Genomic DNA, 22,901 nt, shown 5'->3' on the forward strand with positions numbered 1-22,901 from the left:
GACGCATTCACACACAGTAACGCCCTTCTTCATCGGAGTCATTTTACAAATTTAAATAAAAAAACAAAGCAGAATCAACCCAGTCTCTAAACACACATTCATCCAGTCACTCTCTCTCTCACACATAAGTACACGGCCAATCTTTCGAGGCAGTCGGTAAACCTTAAAAGTGATGAGTTAAGGGGTGGACTTTGCTTTGTCCAAGGAAGCCATGAAGTGCAGAACCGCGCCAATTCCTATGTCCCTCCAACAGTCCTCAAAATGAAGATCACTATAAAACAAAATGGACCATCAGCAGTCTCCAACGAGGGGAGTCTTTGCCTGTAGCGAGGAGGGTCAGACACGCTTCCTCCGTCCTGTGGCAGAGGTAGTACCATCCATTTTTCGTCATCTTGTTCCCAAACTCAATCAATGTTTCTCTTAAGCCCACTTGTACTAAAATGTGTCCCGTTTGGGCTGCTGTTCACATGATGGGTGAGTTTTTTTGTGGTGGGTGAGGGGGGGCGCGGTCAGAAGACTTCGGGTAATGTGACGTTACGGAGCAGCCACTGTTGGGAGCGCGAGTGCGAGCAGTCTCTGACACTGGGCACCTGGCTGTCTTCCTCGCTGGCCTTGTCTAGACACTGGTTACTGTTGACGTGGATCAGGGTCAGCTTCTGCAGGGAAACCAGACAGAAAAAAATGACATTAGGGCAAAAAAGTCTGGATGTATTGTTTGTAATGTCCCAAGTGACGATGCAATACTGAAAATGACAAAATAGAAAACATCTTTTAACCTCTTAACCCCGGCCTTTAATCAAATCTGAAAGCTTCTTGAAAAAAGCATCAAATTGGTGTCAAAAATGAGACATAAATGAGGATGAAAACGCAGCAGAAAGGGCATCAAAAGAGTGACAAAAACGTGACAAAAACGTGACGAAACATGCGATTAAAAAGTGTTGAAAAACAACAAAACAGCTACAAAAACAGCTACAAAAAGTGACAAAACAGCAACAAAAAAAACGGCCAAAAACTGTGACAAAACATGTGACAAAAAAGCAACAAAAACACAAAATAAAAGGGGACAGGTGAAAAAGTAACAAAACAATAAAAAAGAGACAAAAAAGCAAGTGACAAAAAAGTGTTGAAAAAGCAACAGCAAAAAAGTGACAAAAAAACATGACAAAGCACCAACAATACGATTAAAAAGTGACGACAATGTGGCACCAACGTGAGGAAAAATCTTGGCTCAGTTTTGTAAATCTTAGCTTTCAAATGAGGTGTGACACTATTTTTTTGGTTTATTTGGTCAGGGTTGTAGCCTTGGGATAATTTCCATCCGTCGTCCCCCACTCTCAAACACACTCATTCATCCTGGCCTATTGTACATGTTTTTAGTGGTAGGGGAAACCAGAGTACCCAGAGGAAACCTACCAGTGACGGGGCCTCTCCACACAGATGCCCCCCGACACTGGTGGGAATTGAACCCGGACCTTCTAGCAGTGAAGCACGAGCACTAACCACTGTACTACCGGCCTATAGACTGTGAACTCTGCAGTCAAGAAGCTTTTAGATTAGGGTAAAACTGGAGAAAACGTGCTCAGTTAAGAGGTTAATTAACATGGTCTCGACTTGTTCAAGACTGTGGTTGTTCCACGTCATAAACAGCAAGGCACAAGCTCTAGTACAGTACGGTATAGAGTCTCTTTCCTGTTCTGAATTCCTGACAAATTTTATTACATGTTGGGAAAGCTCTTTAAGCGCGGAGCATTATGTGGCTGCGGTTGTGCAACAAGGCAATTTCACTGTAAATTGTCACTCGTTACACTAAAATGACAGTGAAATATGTGTTGAATGCTGTTTACGCTTAGGATGTTGTTGAAATGTGTTTTTATTTTTGGTTTCGCATAAAGAGCTCATACACTGTCCAACCCAAAAAAAAAAAAAGTTCACACGCTCTAATATTTGATTACAGCATCCATTACTGTGGCATTTTTTCCCTGTGCAATGTCAAAACATCCAGTGTCTTCACCAAGATCTGAGAGACTGTGACCACTGTGCAAAGCCTTCTCCAGCACATCCTAAAGATTCTCAATGGGGTTAAGACCAGAGGGGTAAACTACGGAGCTGGATGACAGGGTTAGCAGGGTTTTGCGACTCTACAAAGGTGGCTAACTTTCCAGCAGGGTGGATCCCCATGGAAACGTGCCCTTAGCTCAAAACCTGCTCTGGACCAGGCTTAGTTCCAGCTAAGATCAGAAGGCGGCTCTTCGACCAATCAGAGGAGAGAGTCCTCCACTTTGTCACACAAACTCTGCGGTGTACGGAGGGGGGTGAGGAGCAGAGAGGGGAGAGGAGGAAGCACCTTGAGCAACGGCGAGAGAAGTCCAGCGACGTTGTGTTGTAGCTTTTACTACACGTGGCTGACGCAGGTTTTAGATGACCGTGTGAAAAAGGCTAATTTCTCATCCACATAATAGTACGAGTGCTTCAATTGTAAAAAAAGATCGTTAACATACTGTGAACATATTGGTTCAGTTGTTCATGGCACTGTATAGTATATTCGTCATGAGTTTAGCGATAGATTGTGATATTTAGATGAACTGTGTCTGTGTCTCTGCTGTGATTGGCCACTTAGCACCGGCTCCTCCTGTTTGACATGAACACCCACACAAATCCAGCGAAACTTAATCAACTGTAGTACCACTTAGGATGTTCAAGTACTTAGATGATGTCATTTTTTGAGCAGATAGTGTTGCTGAACCTAGACCTGACCCAACTGCAGGCAACCCTAGATCAGAACAGCAAGTTAAAGCAGTACTAAGTAACTTGTTTACCTTAATAAATCCTTTCCGTAGTCCCTGTGGGGGTAATACAAGTGTTTATGGGATGATTGGAGGGTCTTTCATCTCCCCCTGGTGTCTCTGGCCAGAAAACCATGTTTGCAACTTGACTGCCACCGGTCCGGAGAAAGCAATACACACTAATGAAATCACGAAGAAGAGGCTAACATGCTAACGGGCAAAGCTAACTGCGAGCTAACGTCACTTTAAACAGTATTTACAGCCAAGTTTGAGTGAAAAAAAATATTTTCATTGTATAATTGGATGCACAGTAACCCTCTCTCCCTTTGCCTTTCCTGTCAGCCTCGTATTTACTCTCCAAGACAATAAGTTAAAAAAATCGTAACTTGCTACTACACCTGCAGTTGCGCTCATGGCCTCTAGGGGGAAGAGTTACTTAGTACTGCTTTAAAGCGACTATTTTTCTCCCCCTACATGTTCCAGCAATGTCCTAAGGTGTAGAATGACCCAGACCTGTTCGCCACAACTGCCTCTAAAATCCTGCACTGTCACTCAAAAAGGTGTTACTTCGGGTCCAACTTGGCGTCATGCACGAGCTTAATATAGAAGGTGCAATTACACATATGACCTGAGGTGGCAGTAGTGAGTATAAAATGGCCAACTTGCATCTAGCCCCTTTAAATCCAGGTGGCAACTTATTTTTTGGGGTTATTTGTGTGCGCTAATCTTTTATGTCATAGAAAAACAATTTAACCTCTTAACCCCCACCTGAACCGAGCACATTTTCTCCTGTTTGACTTTACCCAAATCTAAAAGCTTCTTGAAAAAAAGAAAAAAAAGAGTCAAAATAGCAGCAAAAATGAGATGAAAACGAGTATATAAATGCAACAAAACATGTGACGAAAAAGTGACAAAAACGTAACAAAAAGCCACAAAAGAGCAACAGAAAAATGCCACAAAAGGCAATAAAAGAGTGACAGAAAAGTGACGAAAAAGTGATAAAAAAAAAAAAAGTTGAGACAAAAAAACGCAATGAAAAGCTACAAAACAGCAACAGAAAAGTGACAAATAGTGATAAAAATGTGTGTGGGGAAAAAGTGATGAAAACGCAGAAAAAAGCAATGGAATGAATGTCAAAAAAGAGTTTTGTAGGTCTTAGCTTTCAAATTAAGCGTTACACTGTAAGCGTTTAGATTTGGGTAAAACTCAACTGGAGAAAACGCACTTGGTTAAAGCGGGGGGTTAAGAGGTTGAGAAGACTTAACATCTTTTGCATCATATCAATATAATTTTGCTAATGGAAAAGACCCTATTATTCATATGAAAGTGACACATTTGTGAAGAACCAGACTCACCACCGGGTCGTACTCCCAGAGCTGGTTGCCTTTTAGGTGATGGCACTTGAGCATCATGACGGGCCCGTTGAGTTTAGACACATCGAGACACAGGTCGTCTGTTCGAATCTCTTTATTTGCAGTGTATGAAAACACCTGAGGAGACAAAAGCGGGACGTTATTTTCAATTCACAATAGCTAAATTTCTATCCACACTTCCATCCCACTTCAGTATTTTTAGCGTAGTGTTTATTCTGCTGTACCTGGTTGCCTCCCATGCCGTGGCAGTTGAAGATACCGACTTTCTCGTTCTCCTTGCGGGCCATGTTGTCTAGGCACTGGTTGGTCTCAACATTGCGGATCTGCTCAACGAGAGACAGATGTTGTAAAACTTTTATTTAAACATTTAAAGCTTGTCGGCGCTTGAGAGAGATTTTCCATTCGAGACAGTAAATCATCCGCTGACTTTACGGCGAAAAACTAACCTCTGCATGGGAAGTCAGACAAGTCACAGTAGCTTTGACCAAGTTATACTAATTTATCAACAGGATCTATTTAATAACTTTATAGATGTATTAGCTTAGAAGAACAGTCACTTGAGTAGGCTACAGACCCTTTAATTGTTTGTAAACATTCCAGGTTTAGCTGGAGGCGGGAAGCTGGAATCCTATCTGTTTCCATTGTAGCTGTTGTCATAGTAACGATAAACAAATGTCTATCTGTTGTTGGAAATATCAGATAAAACTTATTTTATCGTCTCAAATGCCCTTTGTTCTTGCACTTTAAGCCACAACAGAAACACATTATTTAGTTGTAGTTTTACACTTATAATGGTAAGTTTTAGTCTAATCTTATTTCTCTTGATCACTTCCTGCCTTAGACGGCATCTCGTCATAGAAGGGGGCGTGGCCTCGCCGAGGGGGAAAATAGAATCTTTTGGGAAATACAGTTTTTCCCTCTTTTTAGCCATTTTCTGGTGGAATATGAACTTATTTATCACATAAATAAAGTCAAGTGTAAATCAGGCCCATATGGATATTTTCTCACAGCAGATTGTTCAGTAGAAGTGAAAAAGCACTAGCTAACTGTTAGTATTAGCCCGATGCTAACATGTAGCACCAAGTTAGCATTCTCCGTTATTTATGTATTTATGGGCTGTTGAACCACTTTGCTCCTCTCCTTGTCTTTGTGTCTTTATTTAATAGAAAACTATATTCATAATTCAGCATTTGTTAAAGTAGTTTTTGAATAATTAGAGAAAGTTTAGATTTTTCTCCAAATTGTTTTCCCCCTTAACTGTTTTCAAACATGACCATATATGGGCGATTCCAGAGGTGCCGTCTGTATCTATAGAGTTCGGGAATGTGATGTCATATCGCTAAGCATTATGGGATTAGCAGCAATTGTAAACTAATGGAGATTTTAAAAGTTAAAATACTGGAGTTATTGTTCACATTAAAACACTTGAACACCACAGTGAGTTAGATGTATTTACCAGCAGTAACTCAGCAGCTAACGGAGCTGTTCCGCGGCTTTTTTCTCCACTTTTTATACTGTTTTTATCCAATGTTAGTCTATGGAAAATGTATGCTAACAGCTGCAAAGATGGCGGAGCTCCATGGTAACTGTGGATTTTCCTGAACTCTATAAGCAGCGAAAGCGTCTATATGATACTGTTTTGCTCTTGTACAAATGTTAAACCAGTGTGTGTGTGTGCTATACGTGCGTACCTCTCCCAGTGAGTAGTAGTGTCTGGGTATTTGGGAGTCGGGGTAGACGGTCTCCAAGTACCAGCTGAAAGGTTTACATTGAAGCTTCTGTCTCAGGGCGGTGCGAGACGTGATGTCACCGTAGTCCACTTTGGTCACACCTGCCACATATACAGACCCCGTGAGCATTGAGGCGGTTTTCAGCCAAACACCCATGCAAGTTCTCTTTCAGAAAGTAGTTTAGAAGAAGCATGAACACAAAAATGTGAGGTAATGGGTGGCCAATAGTTTCCATGACGTCAGAGAGCACATCCATGGGGCTCAAGTGAAGATTAGGATAGTTACCGTAGCAATAAACCATTCAAAACATCGCTATAAACACCTTACATAAAACAGGGAAAAGCTATGTGACTGAAACCCATGACTATGACCATGACTTTATCTTCAGGTGAAAATGAGAATGTGTTGACCTGGTTTAGGGTTAATAAATGTGTAATCCGATCCACATTAATTGTCTGGAGGAATGATCTAAGATAGTGTTTCTCAAACTACACTCAGGCTCTATTATTTAGTTGGACCGCCTTTAGCTTTGATTACAGCACACATTCACTGTGCATTGTTCCAATAAGATTCTGCAATGTCAAAAGATCAAGTGTTTTGCGTAATTTTTTCACAAAGATCTTGCATTGATGATGGGAGAGTGTGGCCACTGTGCAAAGGCCTCTCAAGCACATCATAAATGTTCTCTTAACCTGTTTCCCCCCTGCCTTAACTGAGCACATTTTCTCCAGTTCAGCTTTACCCAAATCTAAAAGCTTACAGCCAAAAAGCCACAGTGAAGCGAAGACCTACACAATTAATCATAACTTTTTTGTTCCATTGTTGCCGCATTTTTGTCACATTTTTAAAGCTTTTTTGTCTTGTTTTCATCTTGTTTTCTTGCTGCTTTCTTCACCCTTTTTTTCCCTTGCTTTTTAATACTAATTGCTTTTTTGTCACTTTTATGCTGCTCTTTATTTGCTTTTTCATCATGTTTTTGTTAGCTTATGGTCAGTCTTTCTGTTGTATTTTCGTCCTTGTTTTTGTTGCTATATTGACGCTTTTTTCCAAGAAGCTTTAAGATTTGGGTAAAGCCAAACTGGGGAAAATGTGCTCGGCTCAGGTGGGGATAAAGAGGTTAAGATCTGGACTCTGTCTCACTCTCCCTGATCCACTCTTTCACAATGTGAGCCTGATGAATCCTGGCATTGACATCTTAGAATATGGCATCAGGGAAAAAGAAGTCCATTGATGGAATAACCAGGTCATTCAGGTTGTTCAGGCTGATCTCATTCTTTGCTGCTGAACCTAGACCTGACCAACTGCAGAAATGGGAGATTTCTTTCAAAAACAGAGACTCGCCCACAGAGAAACACTGGCCTCCGCCCTCCATGTGAAATGATGACACCATCAAATTCTGAGCACGAATGTAACCTATTACAACACAAACACACTGCACATGGTTCAACAAATGTTCAACCAGTGTCGAGAAGTAGTTTCACAGGGCACAAAGTCAAATACCAGCAATTCCATGCATTTTTCTACACATTAAGCCCAATTTGTGGACAATTTAGATTTAACCAAGGACACACTGGGAAAGAGAGAAAACAGCCACCTAGAACTGGCTCCATGTGGTATTGGATGTCTGAAATGTTTTATATTGTGTTTCCTGGTAATTTACTCTATACACTGTTAATGCTATTGCACTTCTAGGTTTAGGTGCCACTTCCTCCTCTTACCATCCCATTACTGTGCTGTAACGTAAAGACCTGCCAGTGTTTTGAAACTGTTTAGCTTCACTTCCTTCCTCTGTGTATTTGTGTGCTTTGGAAGGCTAAAAACGGCCTCGTAGCGTGAAATTGCTGGACACCCCCCGCTGTGCGCTGTTGGTCACTACTTCACAACTGTCACACAGTTAATAGAGAGATCGCTTTGAACACGCATTAACCTCTAAATGAGCGCACTTTGAAGCAGGGACCTTTAAACAGGCACGTTCATTTCCAAATAAGCATGTCTGATAAGAGGCAGTAAGTCAGTGAGCGCTTCATGCATCGTTATTAATAGTTTTTACAATGACCGTCAGAGCGTTACAATCTTTAGTCTTTACTGGGTGTGTTCATGTAACTTCATAATATCTGATGAGTTAAGAGTGTGGGGCTCATTCTGTTTCTTTATTGGATAATTATGATGAGAACCAAAACATGAGGTTGTAATATTGTAATTGCAGATTCAGGTGAACTCGTTTTCCCCGAGATTTCCCGGTTGGATTGTGTTCATGTGCTCGTTTATGTCGCAGAGGGGATTTTGATGCCACCAAATAAAAACGGTCTTTTATCACTGATTTCACTGACCATTTAAATCTAGTTTTAATGTCTCAAAATCGTGCACTTACAGGTAGATTATCTGTGACTTTTTGGGCGTGTTTATCTCACCTGTGGCTGTCCTTGTAATTGACCTCTGTGACTGTAACTTTGTTCTATGTCTGTGTTTCTCTTCTGTCAATTAAAGCAGTACTAAGTAACTCATGCCCCTAGAGGCCATAAGCGCCACTGCAGGTGTCGTAGCATGTTGCATTTTTTACTCATTAATTGTCCGTGAGAGTAAATACTACGCTGACAGAAAAGACAAAGGGAGAGAGGGATATTGTTCATCCAATTACACAATGGAGATTTTTTTTTTTCACTCAAACTTGGCTGTAAATACTGCTAAAGTGGCGCTAGTCCGCAGTTAGCTTTGCCCATTAGCCTGTTAGCTTCTTCTTCGTGATTCTATTAGTGTGTATTGGCGACTCCTACCCGGAGGCAGGAAAGCTGCAATTGTGGTTTACTGGCTAGAGACACCGGGGGAGATGAAAGACCCCCCCAATCATCCCATTAACGTTTGTATTACCCCCAGGGCAGGTATCTCCAACCAGTAGCTCGGGAGCTGACCAAAGACTTTCTACATCTTTACACGCTTGATAACTAAAATTTTGAGTGTTTTTGAACATATGTAGCTCTCCGATGTTTATATTGAGTAAAAGTAGATCATCGGGTAAAAAAGGTTGGAGACCCCTGCCCTAGAGAGACTACGAAAAGGATTTATTGAGGTAAACAAGTTACTAAGTACTGCTTTAATGTTTCTTTACCTGCCTTAGGATAACGGATGTAATTTAGCTATCATGCTAATTCGGGTACATTTACACCAAAGCCTTCTGCTGACATGTTGATTAATGTGTCCTAATTCAAATAGAGAAATAAAAAGCTAAACTTTGAATTGTTGGTAAATTTTACCTGCATTAACATCAGACTTTTCTCTCACAGTTGTTACTCTGGGAACATTGACAGCTCACAGTGAACTCAAGAGAGGAGCAGTATTTAACCAAAAAGGGCCTCATTAAACGATAAAGAAACAAATCAGCTTATATCTGCAGTCGGGTGCCAAAGTCGGGAAGCTCGTTTTGACCCAAGTTTCTCAGTTGCTATGCCCTATTAGGCGATCGTTCATGTTTTCCCACTCCCTGAGGACCACATGACTGACTGGCAAAAGAGTCTGTTGTTTAAGGAGTACAGAACCTATCTGTAAGAAGTATACAACGGTAATTAAATCTTAGTATTATTAAGTGACAGTGACAGTTGAGGGCAATTAACATTTCAAATGTTCCCTTTTAAACATATGCAGAGTAATTGCATACTGCTAACTTCTCTATTGTTGTGAAAACACCCCTAACTCAGATTTTCTTACTTTTATCTGTCTCCTGTTCAGAATATTACAGGTAACACTCCCATGATAAGCTAAAGGCATGACTGACACAGAAAACGATCCACTTTATTGACAATATTTCACCTTTTAAAAGCAATGTTTTCATTCAATACAACCTCTTCATTTAGGTCAGCTGGTTTGCAACCTTAAGAAAAATCTGATCCAACTCACCGGGAGAAATGATGTAGAAGAAGTTTTTGAATTCGTCCATCCAGACTTCTGCCAGACGCCTGTTGTTTTTGTTGATGATTTGCCCCGTTCCTCCTGGAAACGTGTACGGAGTGGCTTTTCTGAACACATGCCCCACGTGAGAGCAGGTGACGATCTCGAGTGTGCCCCCGCACTGCCAAATCTACAAAGAGAAGTCCGTGAATAAAATGTACAGCATAAAGCATTAGATATGTAGTAGTACGTAGCTAAAGTTGTTAAGGTAATTCAGCAGATGTTTGGAAAACTTCAGCGAATAATAATGAAGGTAAATATAGTACTGAAAAGATATGGTGAAGGTGTATAGACTTTACAAACACAAGGAAGAGGCCAGCACCCCCTCAAGACATCAGCTGGTGGAACATATTGTTTGAGGTTTGAGGAAGGAAATGCAGTGGATTTGAGCCAGATTACTAAAACAAACACAACTCCAGTCACTTTTTGTCACAATAAAACGGTGCCAAAGAACTGATGAATGAAGTCTTGTGGGAGATGCACATCTGTGCTGTGACAGCATGTGAGTGAGCACCAGTGAAGGTGAAGTTTGACAAAGCATTAGTCAAGTCAACAATTTAGTCAGAGAAAGTCTCCATCGCTGTGTGTGCGAGAGGGAGAAGGAGAGAGGGGGAAAAAAGACAATGAGAGAGAGGCTTGAACAGCTGCCAGGCCTTTGGAGGAATACAGTCCGTCAGTTTAGCAGCTCACTCACTCTGAACGAGATTTCCAGGTTTTCTCCGCCCCAGATGTCCATGCCCGCGTCGTAAGTGCCAATCTCCTGGAAGTAATCCCTGTCGATGGAAAACAAGCCCCCTGCCATGGTGGGTGTTCTGCAAACATCACAAACCTGCGGTAAACTGAGAGGGTCAAGTACCAGGCTTTTACTTTTGCTTTTATGGCTGTCCAACACCAGCTTTTGAAGTTTTTGCATATGAGATTTCGGTCATTTGTAAGTCACATTTTGAAGCCACCTGCGTTCCACACTATGCCAAACTCAAACATCAAGGAAATGGAAATGTTTTCTCCTTCCTTTGTCTTCCTCTGAACGAGTAAGAGCAAAATGTCCACTATTTCTGCAGTTATCTTTTCTTTGGAAAGACTAGCATGAACATTTACAACATCTTTTTAAACTACCGGTAATCTGCATGATATACTACTGACTGTTAAAAGACTAGACTCCCTACTTAGAAATGCAGTGCTGTGATAAACCAAATTTATTGCCTCACTAGAAAAAGTTAAGAGCCTAATTTTCACACTATAAGAGATATTACCTTTTCTAACGCAGAGCAATCATCATACTTCACTCAGTTGCTTTAAGTTTCTACAATTGAATCCAAAATGAACAACTTTTTCCACTTCTTGATCCAGGATTCTAGATTTATTTTCGTTTAGCGTCTTGTGGCTTCTTCATGACACAAAGCAATAACGTGTAAACAGAGAAGCATTGGTCAAACACATCAAGAGCTAAACGAACAATGGACTGTTTTAGAACGACTAGATGCAAAGGGCTAAACGACTTTAACATTTGAGAGAGGACGAAAACAAACACGAGAATCACACGCTTTTCAGGATGTTTGTAGGTCTAAAGTACAGAGTTAGGACATTTTGTACACAATAGCTGCAGAGGACATTCATTTACCCGAATAAACGCAGCTCTATTAGATGCTATTGACATTTGTTTTTATCCAGCTTCTCCCTTTTCAGATAACTGGAGAAATCAGATAATCAATTGAGCACAGAATGGCTCATTTTGGGTTTGAACAATTGTAATCAGGAAGTACAGAACGAGGCGCTGACACCGTAGAAGAAGAAGTAGCTACATTTAACAGCTTTGTCTGAGGATTACTCAAAACTCTAGTTCTAGTTCTTCATAAAGAATTTGATCTATATTTAAAAACTATCATGCCTTCAGATAACCCAAACATCATAGAAACTATATACAATATTTGGGAAAAAGTTTAATTTGCTGTGAATTGTTCATGGTTGCCGTCGGAGTTTCCAGCTACTCAACATGAACACATACTATTGGTGCTTGGTTTATTATTTATTTATTTTCTGTTCTCTAATTGGTTGTTTTTAGTTTATTGGTTTTCATTGTTTATTTATTTGTTGTGTGTTTTGTGTTGTCCTTATAAACATAATCTAATAATAAAAAAAAGGATTACTCAAAACTCAAAACAAAAGTCGTTCACGAGGCATGAATGCCAAAACATGGTTTAAATTAAACCTCAAGAAAGTCGATTTTGCCTGGTCCTTAAAATGGAAATCTAGAAAATTTAAGCTCCAACCCTTGGAATTCATTGCAATAGTAGAGAAAACTCTCAACACACTCATCGTCGACCTTGAAGATTTAGCCTAGGGAATCCATAGAGATGCATTGTATGTGGGAGTGAATAAAGTCTGAGTCTTTGTAACAAATATATAAACAAAATAAAACCATACATTTAAAACTGGCTTGATCCATTATTCAGATATCGTCGCCGAAAATATAGGGAATTTGGCCACTTTTTAGGCATAAAGCGCCATATTTATTTTTTTATGAAAACATAAAATGACAAAAAACTTGCAATACATTTTTTTTCCTCATATTCATGTCAGTAATCGACAGTAAAAAAATTAATTTGGTATCTTTAAATTTAAAAGCGGCCGAAATGAGTTTCCTTCGCAGGGTGGCTGGGCGCACCCTCCGAGATCGGGTGAGGAGCTCAGTTACCCGGGAGGAGCTCGGAGTAGAGTCGCTGCTCCTTCATGTCGAAAGGAGCCAGCTGAGGTTGCTCGGGCATCTGTTCCGGATGCCTCCTGGTCGCCTCCCGCGGGAGGTGTTCCAGGCATGTCCTAGTGGGACAAGGCCTCGTGGAAGGCCCAGGACACGGTGGTGGGACTATGTCTCCGAGCTGGCCTGGTGTCGCCTCGGGGTCCCCCCAGAACAGCTGGAGGAGGTGTGTGTGGATCGGGAAGTTTGGGCATCTCTGCTGAGACTGCTGCCCCCGCGACCCGGCCCCGGATAAAGCGGAAGAAAATGGATGGATGGATGGATGGATGGATGGATGGATGGATGGATCTTTAAATTTTTTCCTACACACCTGCAGTGTCTCGCCTTAAAGTGTGCCTTCTAGGTGGCAAACTTCAAGGTCAATGAGGCAATATCAGGAGAGTTTTTGTGGCTATTCGAACAAAATTCAGGGGTTGGAGCTTAAAAATAATAATTTTGAAAATTTACATGGGATCAAGGACCACCTAATGTCCACTCTAACCAGGAAATAATCAGAGCTGGGACTCGAACTCACAACACTGAGGATGGAGTAATATTCTGCCATATGTGCAGCGCTGCTCAACCATTGGAAACACATTGTACTTTCTCTACAAAGATTTATGAGATTATTTTACTTTACTTTAACTTTAACTTTTCATTATACCTCTTAATCTTTGTTTCTGTGATTTGCTGTATTTTCCTGCCTTGGTTTTCTTGGTTAGTTTATGCACAGGAGTGAAAGGTCAGAAAGAAATCAGATTATATGAATATCAGGTAATGTACTGCATATCGGATTATGTTGTTTACGTCAATAATCTGAGAACTCCAGAAATCTGATCATATTTTTGCTCCGCATGTAAACGTAGCCACTGTGAACAGAGCAATTGGGGGTTCAGTGTCTCACCCTGGGACATAATGACAGTATGAGCTAAGGCTACGTTTGAACCGACAACCTTCTAATTTCCAGGCGACTAAAGCTACTGAGTAATTGGCAATAAAAATAGTCATTATATTAGCAACGATTGCTGCTGCTAAAACTGAGAATCATTTGGAAACGTAAGCCGATGAAAACACAAATCCTGTAACGCCACAACAGTGCGATCCAAAAATGACCACAGAACGGCAAAAAACCGAAAGCCCTTTGAAGCTCCTGTCCCTTGTCTGAGAGATTTACACCAGAGCTTCCTTTGCTCAATGGCCATAAACAGAAATCTTTTGTCGGTGACCTCAGAGGAGCAGAGCAGTGAATTACATGGTATGGGAGCTCATAACAACTGGGTTTTGCGGCAGACATTTCTATGTGCATGCTTCTCTTGTGTGGGCGTTTCAGATCGTACAGATTTTAGGTTTACAATCAATAAGATACAAATCACCAGCTCTGTTCCTGATTCAATAAAGAACAGTATTCAAGAGGCTGGTGGCGCTGAAGTGAAATGGGGGTAAGCCACACGACATATAACTGATACAGAGACAAAAAAGAGTAAGCAACGGTAACAATAACAATACAAAAGATAAAGCTGACTGATCTTTTTCTTCTTTTTGATGAAAAGACAGTCAAAGAAAGACACTTTAAATTGCACATATTTATGTACTCCACACTTTTGTTGCTATACATACAGGAACACAATTATATTTAAGAGTTTGCTTAAGATTGTACCCAGTTTTCTTTAGTTTGACCATTTTTTGTGATGTTTATAGTTTCACTTCCTTATTGGACACTGAAAGGAAGTGACATAGACGAAGGCAAACAAACTGTTGCCGTGCCAACCATGTGATGTAATGTCTCTCTCGCTCTCTCTCTCTCGCTCTGTGCCTCGCTGGTCATTAGGAGCATGTTTTGTATGGCTGGCAACAGAATAATCCAAATGTTACGCAGTGTGCCTTTGGGTTTAATACAAAGCTAGTTATCTAGGCTGTAAACTATTCAAACAGCAAATTATCCTGACTTAATGGAGTCCTATACACATACTATAACACTGACACAACCCTGGAGTTTAGACTTCTCTTCTAAAATGCAAGAGTTCAGTCTTCTGTCAAATGTCAATTTTCCTGGATGGGTTTAAAATGAGCAAAGCATAAATTAGATATATTTTCCAAAATCGTGCAGTTCGAGAGGTTGACGCCCAAAGATCACACCCCAAACCTGAGCCGCCGTCTTCCTTCCAATTATTATAATACACCTGGTATAATAACTACAGAAATACTGGCTCCAGCCCGAGAGTGTGACATCAACACTACCTAATTTTCTAGTCTGCACAAGTACAAAGATACCGGAGTGCACATATCTCAAACTGGCCCTTGCTGCTTTGTATGTGAGATCCATAACAATTGCTCTCAGCGCTGCTCAAATAGGTTTATGCAAATCATGTCATTTGTGAGAAGTACTTCCTCCCCTGATGTTTCAGCTCATTTTTGTTTTTTGGGCCACTGACAAGACACACTTAGGGAAATTTTGCCTGAGAACTCGCCGACACGGGGCGTTGCATAAGATATATCGAGTTTGTGACCTTGAATAATAATAACATACGCCTGTAAGACAAGCGCAGAGGGAGCGTGATGGATAGGAAGAAGGGTAAGAATAAGCCTCTCGCTGTTCCACCTGATGCTACATCCTGCACAGACTCTATCAATCCATTCTCCATTTAGCTCACGATGTTCATGGATGAAGTGCAAAAAGACGTGCGCCTCATTTATACAGAGGGGTATGGACTTTGTTTAACCTCTTAAACCCGCCTTAATGCCCAGTTCGGCATTAATCAAATCTAAAAGCTTTTTGATTGGAGAGTTTACAGGCTATAGGCTAGTGTAACGCCTGACTTGAAAGCTAAGTCCTACAAAACTGATCAAATGTTGTCGTCAGCTTTTGTCGTATTTTTTACTTTTTTTTTTTACATCAATGCTTTTTTGTCACTGTTTTGTGGCTTTTTAAAAAAAATGCTTTTGCTTTTTTATATTTATTTCGTAATTTTTTGGTTGCTTTTTTCTAAATTTTTTGTGGCTTTTTTAAATACTTTTTCTGTATATGTTTTTTTTTTTTTTTCGTAATTTTTTATTTATTCATTTGTAATTTTTTTGTAATTTTTTGTGGCTTTTTAGTACATTTTTAGTAGTTTTTTTGTAGTTTTTTTGTATTTTTTGTCATTTTTTGTCATTTTTATTTTTTGTGGCTTTTTTATACTTTTTTTTGTCATTTTTTTGTCATTTTTTTGTCATTTTTTGCAATTTTTTTGGAAATGTGCCTGGTTCAGGTGGGTGCTTAGAGGTTAAACTAAATACATGAATAACGGATTCAGTATAAAGCATAGGGTCTTCAGTATCTTACTATTGAGTAATTCTTTTGAGATTTTTTGTGTGTAATTTACTGATGTCTCTTTCACTTTTCTGCACAAGCTGCTCGAAAAATGAATCCCCACATTGCCTTTTATCATGAACTAATGCAGCTGCACAATAATGAGATTGCAGTGTAGAGTCATTTGTGTGTCATGGACGACCTGAGCTAATATCTATATTGGCAATAACATAACGAAAAGGTCCTATACATGAGTCTATCTGTTGTTTCCACATACAATTCTTACACAAATAAATCAGTTAAAAATAAATAATGCTACAAATGAAACTCCAAACATATATCAGCCTCCTGTCTCTAACCTGACAGGCAGCGTGCGGTCCCCTTTGCGCCGGTCCATCTCCCTCTGGGGCACAGGATACCAGCGGAAGTTGAGTTTCCAGTTGAATCCCCCGTACGTCATGTCCGACCCGGCCATGTACTCGAACGTGTCGTCGCTGATCACGTCAATGATGGGGCACACCACGGTTCTCCTACAGGAAACACATCACGAGATGAGAGTTACCTCCTTATCCCCAACAAGAAATGAGTCCTTTGTGCATTCTCTATTATTTATTAATGTGTCAATGCAGGCTAGTGGTGGTCATCATTCACAATCAAGCACTCATTTGCAAGGTGCTGCACATCCCGCACTAACACCCCATCCACCATCAGTCACGCCCCGCCCCTGTGTCCTGTGAGGCCGTGTGTGTGTGTCAGTGGGAGTGTCTGCTTACGGGAAGCACTAAACAGAGAATGAGTAATTAAGCATCAAATAAACACAAGGGCAAGCCCCCTGCAGGCTCAACAAGCGCTTAGTGATTCTTTCATGCCAGGGAACGGCGAGCGTGCTTTTAGAGTCTATGGTTTGTGTTGCCGTGTGCTTGTCTTACTTGTCCTGCTTGATGCGGGCCAGCAGCGGCTCCAGCCACCCTATAGTGCACTCACAATGAGCGTCCAGGAAGGTGATGACCTAAGAGCACGCACATAACATACAGTATTTATTATGATTTTTATGAACAGATTTCCAACATATAATGCGTACACAGTAAAATAAAGAAGGGAAACTTTCTTCTCTTTTCAAAACAAGACAAATGAAAGAAATGCTGCTTTGGTCACATCTGCTGTACGTAGGCAGGGACAGAGGAAGACATAAGGGTCACACGTACCTGTCCCGTGGAGATGGAGGCCCCTTTAAGGCGAGCACGGATCAGCCCAGACCTCTGCTCCATCCGCACCACTCGGACCGGCACCTCCAGCCTCCGCACGTACTGCTCCAACGGCCGCTTCAGGAAGTCTGTGCACGACAGGTTCAGCATCCGTCATTCGCTCATATTATAGTAACAAGACAAGAGCAACACTCCCCACCCGAACCGAGCCCCTTTTCTCCTGTTCGGCGTTAGCCAAATCTAAAAGCTGTGACTGGAGAGAAACAGTGTAATGCCTCATTTGAAAGCTAAGTGATTGTAATGTTTTTTGTCACTCTTTTGTCATGTTTATGTCATTATCTGTTATGTTTTGATTCGTTTTTTTTCACCATGTCTTCTTTGTTGTCTTTGTCTTCTTCTCCTTCTCCTTTTCCTTCTTCTTCTCCTCCTCCTTTTCCCTCTCCTCCTCCTTCTCCATTTCCTTCTCCCTTTCCTCCTTCTTCTCCTCCTCCTCCTCCTCCTCCTCCTCCTTCTTCTTCTCTTGTGGTGCTGTTTTTTTTTTTTTTTTAGCTTTTAGATTTGGGTAATGTCAAACTGGAGAGAAATGTGCTCGGTATAATAATAATCTGAATTCAAAGCAGAACATTATTTCTATTCTATTCTTATTTCTCTCTTGAAACCCATAAAAAAAAGGAATCTCAACAAATGAGCAGAACACATTTCTTCAGATTCTTACAGAAATTCTCTCCTTGTTTAATCTGATAAATAAAACCTAATCAACAATACCACACACATTATACTGTCGACTACTATGTAACTAGTATGATGATCGCCAAAGCAGAGGCAAAGTTCATAAGCCACACCTGCCCCTCTCCTTCCGCCTATCAGAGGTCCCGTCGGGTGAGGCGGTGCGGGGCGGCAGTGGCTGGGTGGGATTGAGGGTAATAACAGAGTGTAATCCGCACGGCCGGCGAATTAAAGACGTAATCTCTCCCAAACAGGGATTAACGGCATTGCACATTGGAGTGGCACGCCCGCATCATACTGTATATGTCGACACTGCTGCATGTTCCAACACATCCTACAGTGTCCCGAACCCGCCTCTAAAAATAGGCCAAGCTCCAAACCAGGAATTAACTCTTGAGTGGACCAGGGCAGCCACAGGGGAGGGACCTCACGAAATGAAGCATAGATCTGACACTAATAATGTCATAATCTGGAAACATTGCAAAGGTTGAAAAAAGGTAATCTGCAATATGTTACCCTTTTGGAAGAAATGTTTAAAGAAGGATAACTAACACCACTAATGAGAGATGGTTTGTTTAATATTCAGAACAGATAAGCATTTACTTCTACTTATATATAGAAATACTACATAAAATACAATGACTGACCACAAAAGAATAGTGGCCACAAAGGTCACATGCTCTGAAATTTCATTGGACAGCCTTTAGCTTTGGCTACAGCAGTGGCATTGCTTCAATAATCTTCTGCAATCTAAAAAAAAACAGTGTTGCATTCATTTTTTTTAACCAAGATACTGTATTGATGATGGGAGAGTGTGACCACTGCACAAAGCCTCATGCTGCCTCATGCTCCTGAACCACTCTGTGACAATGTGGGCCTGATGAATCCTACGATTGTCATCTTGGAATATGCCCGTGCCATCAGGGAAGAAGAAATCCATTGATGGAAAAACCTGGTCTTTCAGGTCTCCCGCTCATTTGGGCACATAGAGTTGCTATGGGCAGGGTATATCTCCGGAATCGAAAGTGATAGAGACTTCCCGTTTTCTGCCCTGGCAAGGGCTGGGCTTTCAAATGTGCCCTACCACAACTTCCTAGGCCTCAGGGGAGCAGGGAAATACTGCGGTGAAAATTGGTCACCAGTTTGTTCACCTATTTTACGTATTTTATGTTGTAGGCCTATGTGTATAATTTATTTATGTTTTGTAAAACTTATATACAGCCACTGTTCATTCTACAAAAACGGGCTCTGAAAACAATACATAACATTAGATTATTAGATTTATTAAAGGTAAGTTACAAATTTTGAGGATATAGTAGGTAGGTTTTGTATAAAGCGAATAAAAAAAATATTGCCAGTGAACATCCAAGAAAAGTTTGAGAAAAGAGAAAGTCACTATAATCTGAAAGGACCTGACATCTTTAAAAAACCCAGGTTAAATTCCAAAGCAATGGAACTCACTGTTACAGTGACAGGAATTAGTTCATGGAAAAAACTTAAAAAACACATAAAAGCTACAATGTTAAAGAAGTATGAAGTACTTGGACATAAATAATGTGGGATATTTGATTTGAACAACCATGAATACAATGGTTTGTTTCTTTTTGACCATTTGTAAACGTTCATGAATAAGATGGTTCTGTATTTTTTTTTATTTTTTAAGTGTGAAGTAACAAAAGGGGCAGATATTATTATTATATATTATATATATTATTATATTATATATTAAGACTTGTTCTTCTCCTCTGCTCCTTTTCTTTCATACCATATTGGTTGTTTTTGCTGTGACGTCACATTCAAATGAAATAAATAAAATTTAATAAATAAAATAATTTCGGAACCATAAGAAATAGAGACTTACCGTTTTTTCTTTTGGAATCTACTGATTTTTGTCTTTCAAACAAGCTCCCTCTGAAGGACCTACTACAGGAATATATAGCGCCCCCTGCTGTCACAGTTCAACACTGACACGTTTAGAAACTTCATACACAGGATTATAGACGGGACATTTTCAAAAGATATTAGCCAAAAATATCAGTGGTGTAATCAAACCCCCCCCCCCAAAAAAAAACAGTATCGGCCTCAGAAAAAAACACATGGTCGACCTCTAATAGATATATTTCTATGATTTAAACCTTTAATATAATATTAACTGTAGGCTATTTGAAAGATAAAACAAATTACTTAAAATATCGGCCAATATATCGGCCAACCCCCTCCATATCGGCCATGCCCTCTTATTTAATATATCACATGACACATAGCCACGCCCCCAGGTTATACCTCGTTCGCTGGCGTCGTCGACCAGCACGATCTCCTCCAGCAGAGTGTGCGGAGAGCGGTCGATCACGGAGTGCACCGTCCGCAGCAGAGTGCTCCACGCCTCGTTGTGGAAAACTATGACCACGCTGGTGCGAGGGAGGTTATCAGGGTATAGCTTGTTCTTGCACCTAAAGAGAGAAGGCAGTATTCATTTCAGTCAGCTTATCCTCACAGGGAAACACTTTGATATGTAATATGCTACAGGGACCTGTTCGTAGAAGATTTCACTGAAAAAGAATTACCAGATACTTTAATCTGTGTTCTGTTGTATCTGTATCTATTTTAATAGTGTCACATGAAACCATAAGAAAAATAAAGAGACACAACATAAACTCCCATCTGAATTGAAGGTTTGGTTTAAAATAGTGACTGAAAATGTGCCTTGTTGAAGACTCAATGCGTGTAGCAGTCTTGGAAGCGGTGGCATGACAAGAAAAGGGAGCCATATCGAGGTTAGAGCAAAAATTGAAGCAGTGCTCCGCCTGGACAGGAGCTAAATGGGATCTGACAGAGACGAAGAGAGAGGGGGGAAACCACTGCAGCAGAGACATCACAGTCCGGCCTCTCTGTGATCATAAGAGACGGCTGGATGGGGTCATCAACGAACGCTGCAGACACTCGAACTAAATGAAGGGGTAAATGGCACAGTTTACACGTCCGCCAGAGTCAATTAGCCACAATCTCTGTATTAATCCCATCGTTACTCGTCAGCTGAAAAATTACATCGAGCCGAAACAAAGAGGGAGTAATTATTGGCCAATCAAGCATGTATCCTCAAATTCAGAGGAACTAGGTCAGTGTGAAGACTGATGGTAGTTAGGGAGGGCTCACTGCTGGAGTGGAAGTCTGTACGAGACCGTTTTTTCTCATTAGCCCAGCTCGCATTAACCAGGTAATTTAAGTGTGTGTAATCTGTGAGTATTAATTCACAACACTGTAAGAGTTAGAGGTTGTTTTCGCCATTGTTCTTCATCAATATTTAATCTCTCCAAGGCTAATAACACACAGTTTAGTGTAGACACACAGTCTACACTAAACTGTCCTTGATTCCTGATCGATGTGTTCTGCACCCGTATTGTGTTTCTTGCAGGTATTTGGTATTAATATCAAACACCTTTGTTGGTTAGAAAATGTGATACTGATCTCAAACAGCTAAAACTAAATATCCAGTAGTTTTACTTCCTGATTCTCCATGCGAGCCCGAGCTACCATAAGCCCCGCTGTTTCAATAAAGAGAAAAAAGAACAAAACTATATATCCCTCGGCTCTTGCGGCTATGCAAGTGTTTTCACGTCGCAATGAGAGGATTAAGCTTAGCAAAAGATCGAGAGGCGAGAAAATGGTAAGTGGTCTCAACTAATAGAGCGCAACTAATATTTTCTACCTTCATCAGGCTCAAAGCGCTTTACAGCAAGGAACCAGTCACCCATTCACACTCTCATTCATACGCCAGTGTACACAGACACTGGAGCCAAAGAGGGTGAAGTGTCTTGCCCAAGGACACAACGACAATGTGCATCTGTGGGAGCTGCGATTCGAACCCCCGACTTTCCGATCACGAGACGGCCTGCTCTACCAACTGCCCCAATGTCACCCTGGGCATTTCCTGTGCATGTGGAGGAGCTTTTATGGAGCTGCCACCACGCTGCTATGAACAGCCACAGGGAAGATTCAAAGATTACTCAAAGATGGGCGAGTGGCTCAAGTCGATTTTGCATAATGCCCCCCCCTTCGAGAATGCCGTAGGTGTGCTGTTTAAAAAACACTTTGAAGATGTGGGTGGCCTGTTACATCTAACCAAAAGCTGTTAAAAACGCTATTGTTGTTGTGTTCGTTTTCATTTAGTGGTCGCTGAGTAGGGCTGGGTATCAATACATTTTTTTCTGATACCGGTACTTTAACGATACTTCGGTTTGTCGATACCTATACTAAATTATTTGTCATATAGAACCATAAAACAGATTAATAATGTTGATTTATTCCATTTCCTTCCATTTTATTTTTATTTTGCATTTGTATCATTTGTTTGAGGAGAAACAACCAAGAAATGTCCTTTAACTACCAAAGGACAGAAAAAAGCACTTTCCACTACTACTTTTTTTTAAAAATATTTTTTCCCCAAAATTGTTCATATTTTTTTCCCTAAATTCCCCAAATTAATTTCCCCCCCCCAAAATTTTCCAGTTTTTATTTATTTATTTATTTAGCCCAATTTTCCCCCCAATTTGTTGCACTATATATTTTTCCTCTTTTTTCAATGTTTTTTGAATCTGTCTTTCACTCTTTTCTTTAAATTCCTGATGACCAACAGCATCAAAACTTGAAAATTAAGATTTTTTTTATTTCTGTTCGGTACCTGCTTTCGATGCTTTTATTTTTATACCAGTAGTACCTAAACTGGGATCATTTAACGGTACCCAGCCCGATCACTGAGACAATCACATTCAAACTGCTCTATTCAATTTGTTCAAAATCTTTTAATACAACGAAGTCAAGTCGAATCCAACCAAAGATAAGACTATGCCATATTTGGACAAAAGCAGCACAAATCTGACAGAAAGTCTTTGGTTTTGAAAATCGATAAATCATGAATAATCAGATTATTACAGTCTTGAAAAGATGAATTCCTCATCCTCTTTCCCTGAGCGTCAGGCACTGTTTGAAGTTTGAATGCATGAATCACTGTAAAGACACTCAAACCCCTGACGTCCTGCTCCTCCCTTTGCTCGACACACACTTTCCAGACTTTCAACTGATGGAAAAAATTGGATTTCACTTTCCACCAAACTAACTTTTC

At 40.5% G+C, this 22,901-nt stretch overlaps 1 protein-coding gene across 1 annotated transcript in view; it reads right to left on the reverse strand.

Annotated features, from left to right (window-relative positions):
* Positions 1-497: 497 nt before the first annotated feature.
* galnt1 (UDP-N-acetyl-alpha-D-galactosamine:polypeptide N-acetylgalactosaminyltransferase 1) overlaps positions 498-22,901 on the reverse strand; it is a 66,683-nt gene continuing 44,279 nt past the window's right edge. Inside the window, exons 5-14 of the mRNA XM_079562315.1 lie at positions 20,066-20,232; positions 17,057-17,184; positions 16,781-16,860; positions 16,211-16,381; positions 10,523-10,640; positions 9,778-9,958; positions 5,848-5,987; positions 4,381-4,479; positions 4,139-4,273; positions 498-656 (exon numbers count right to left, since the gene is read on the reverse strand). Of these exons, the coding sequence (XP_079418441.1) occupies positions 510-656; positions 4,139-4,273; positions 4,381-4,479; positions 5,848-5,987; positions 9,778-9,958; positions 10,523-10,640; positions 16,211-16,381; positions 16,781-16,860; positions 17,057-17,184; positions 20,066-20,232 (1,366 nt within the window). The 3' untranslated portion in view covers positions 498-509. The remainder of the gene's footprint in view (positions 657-4,138; positions 4,274-4,380; positions 4,480-5,847; positions 5,988-9,777; positions 9,959-10,522; positions 10,641-16,210; positions 16,382-16,780; positions 16,861-17,056; positions 17,185-20,065; positions 20,233-22,901) is intronic.

The sequence above is a fragment of the Gobius niger genome, assembly GCF_951799975.1.
Source record: "Gobius niger genome assembly, chromosome: 8".
NCBI classification, from domain to species: domain Eukaryota; kingdom Metazoa; phylum Chordata; class Actinopteri; order Gobiiformes; family Gobiidae; genus Gobius; species Gobius niger.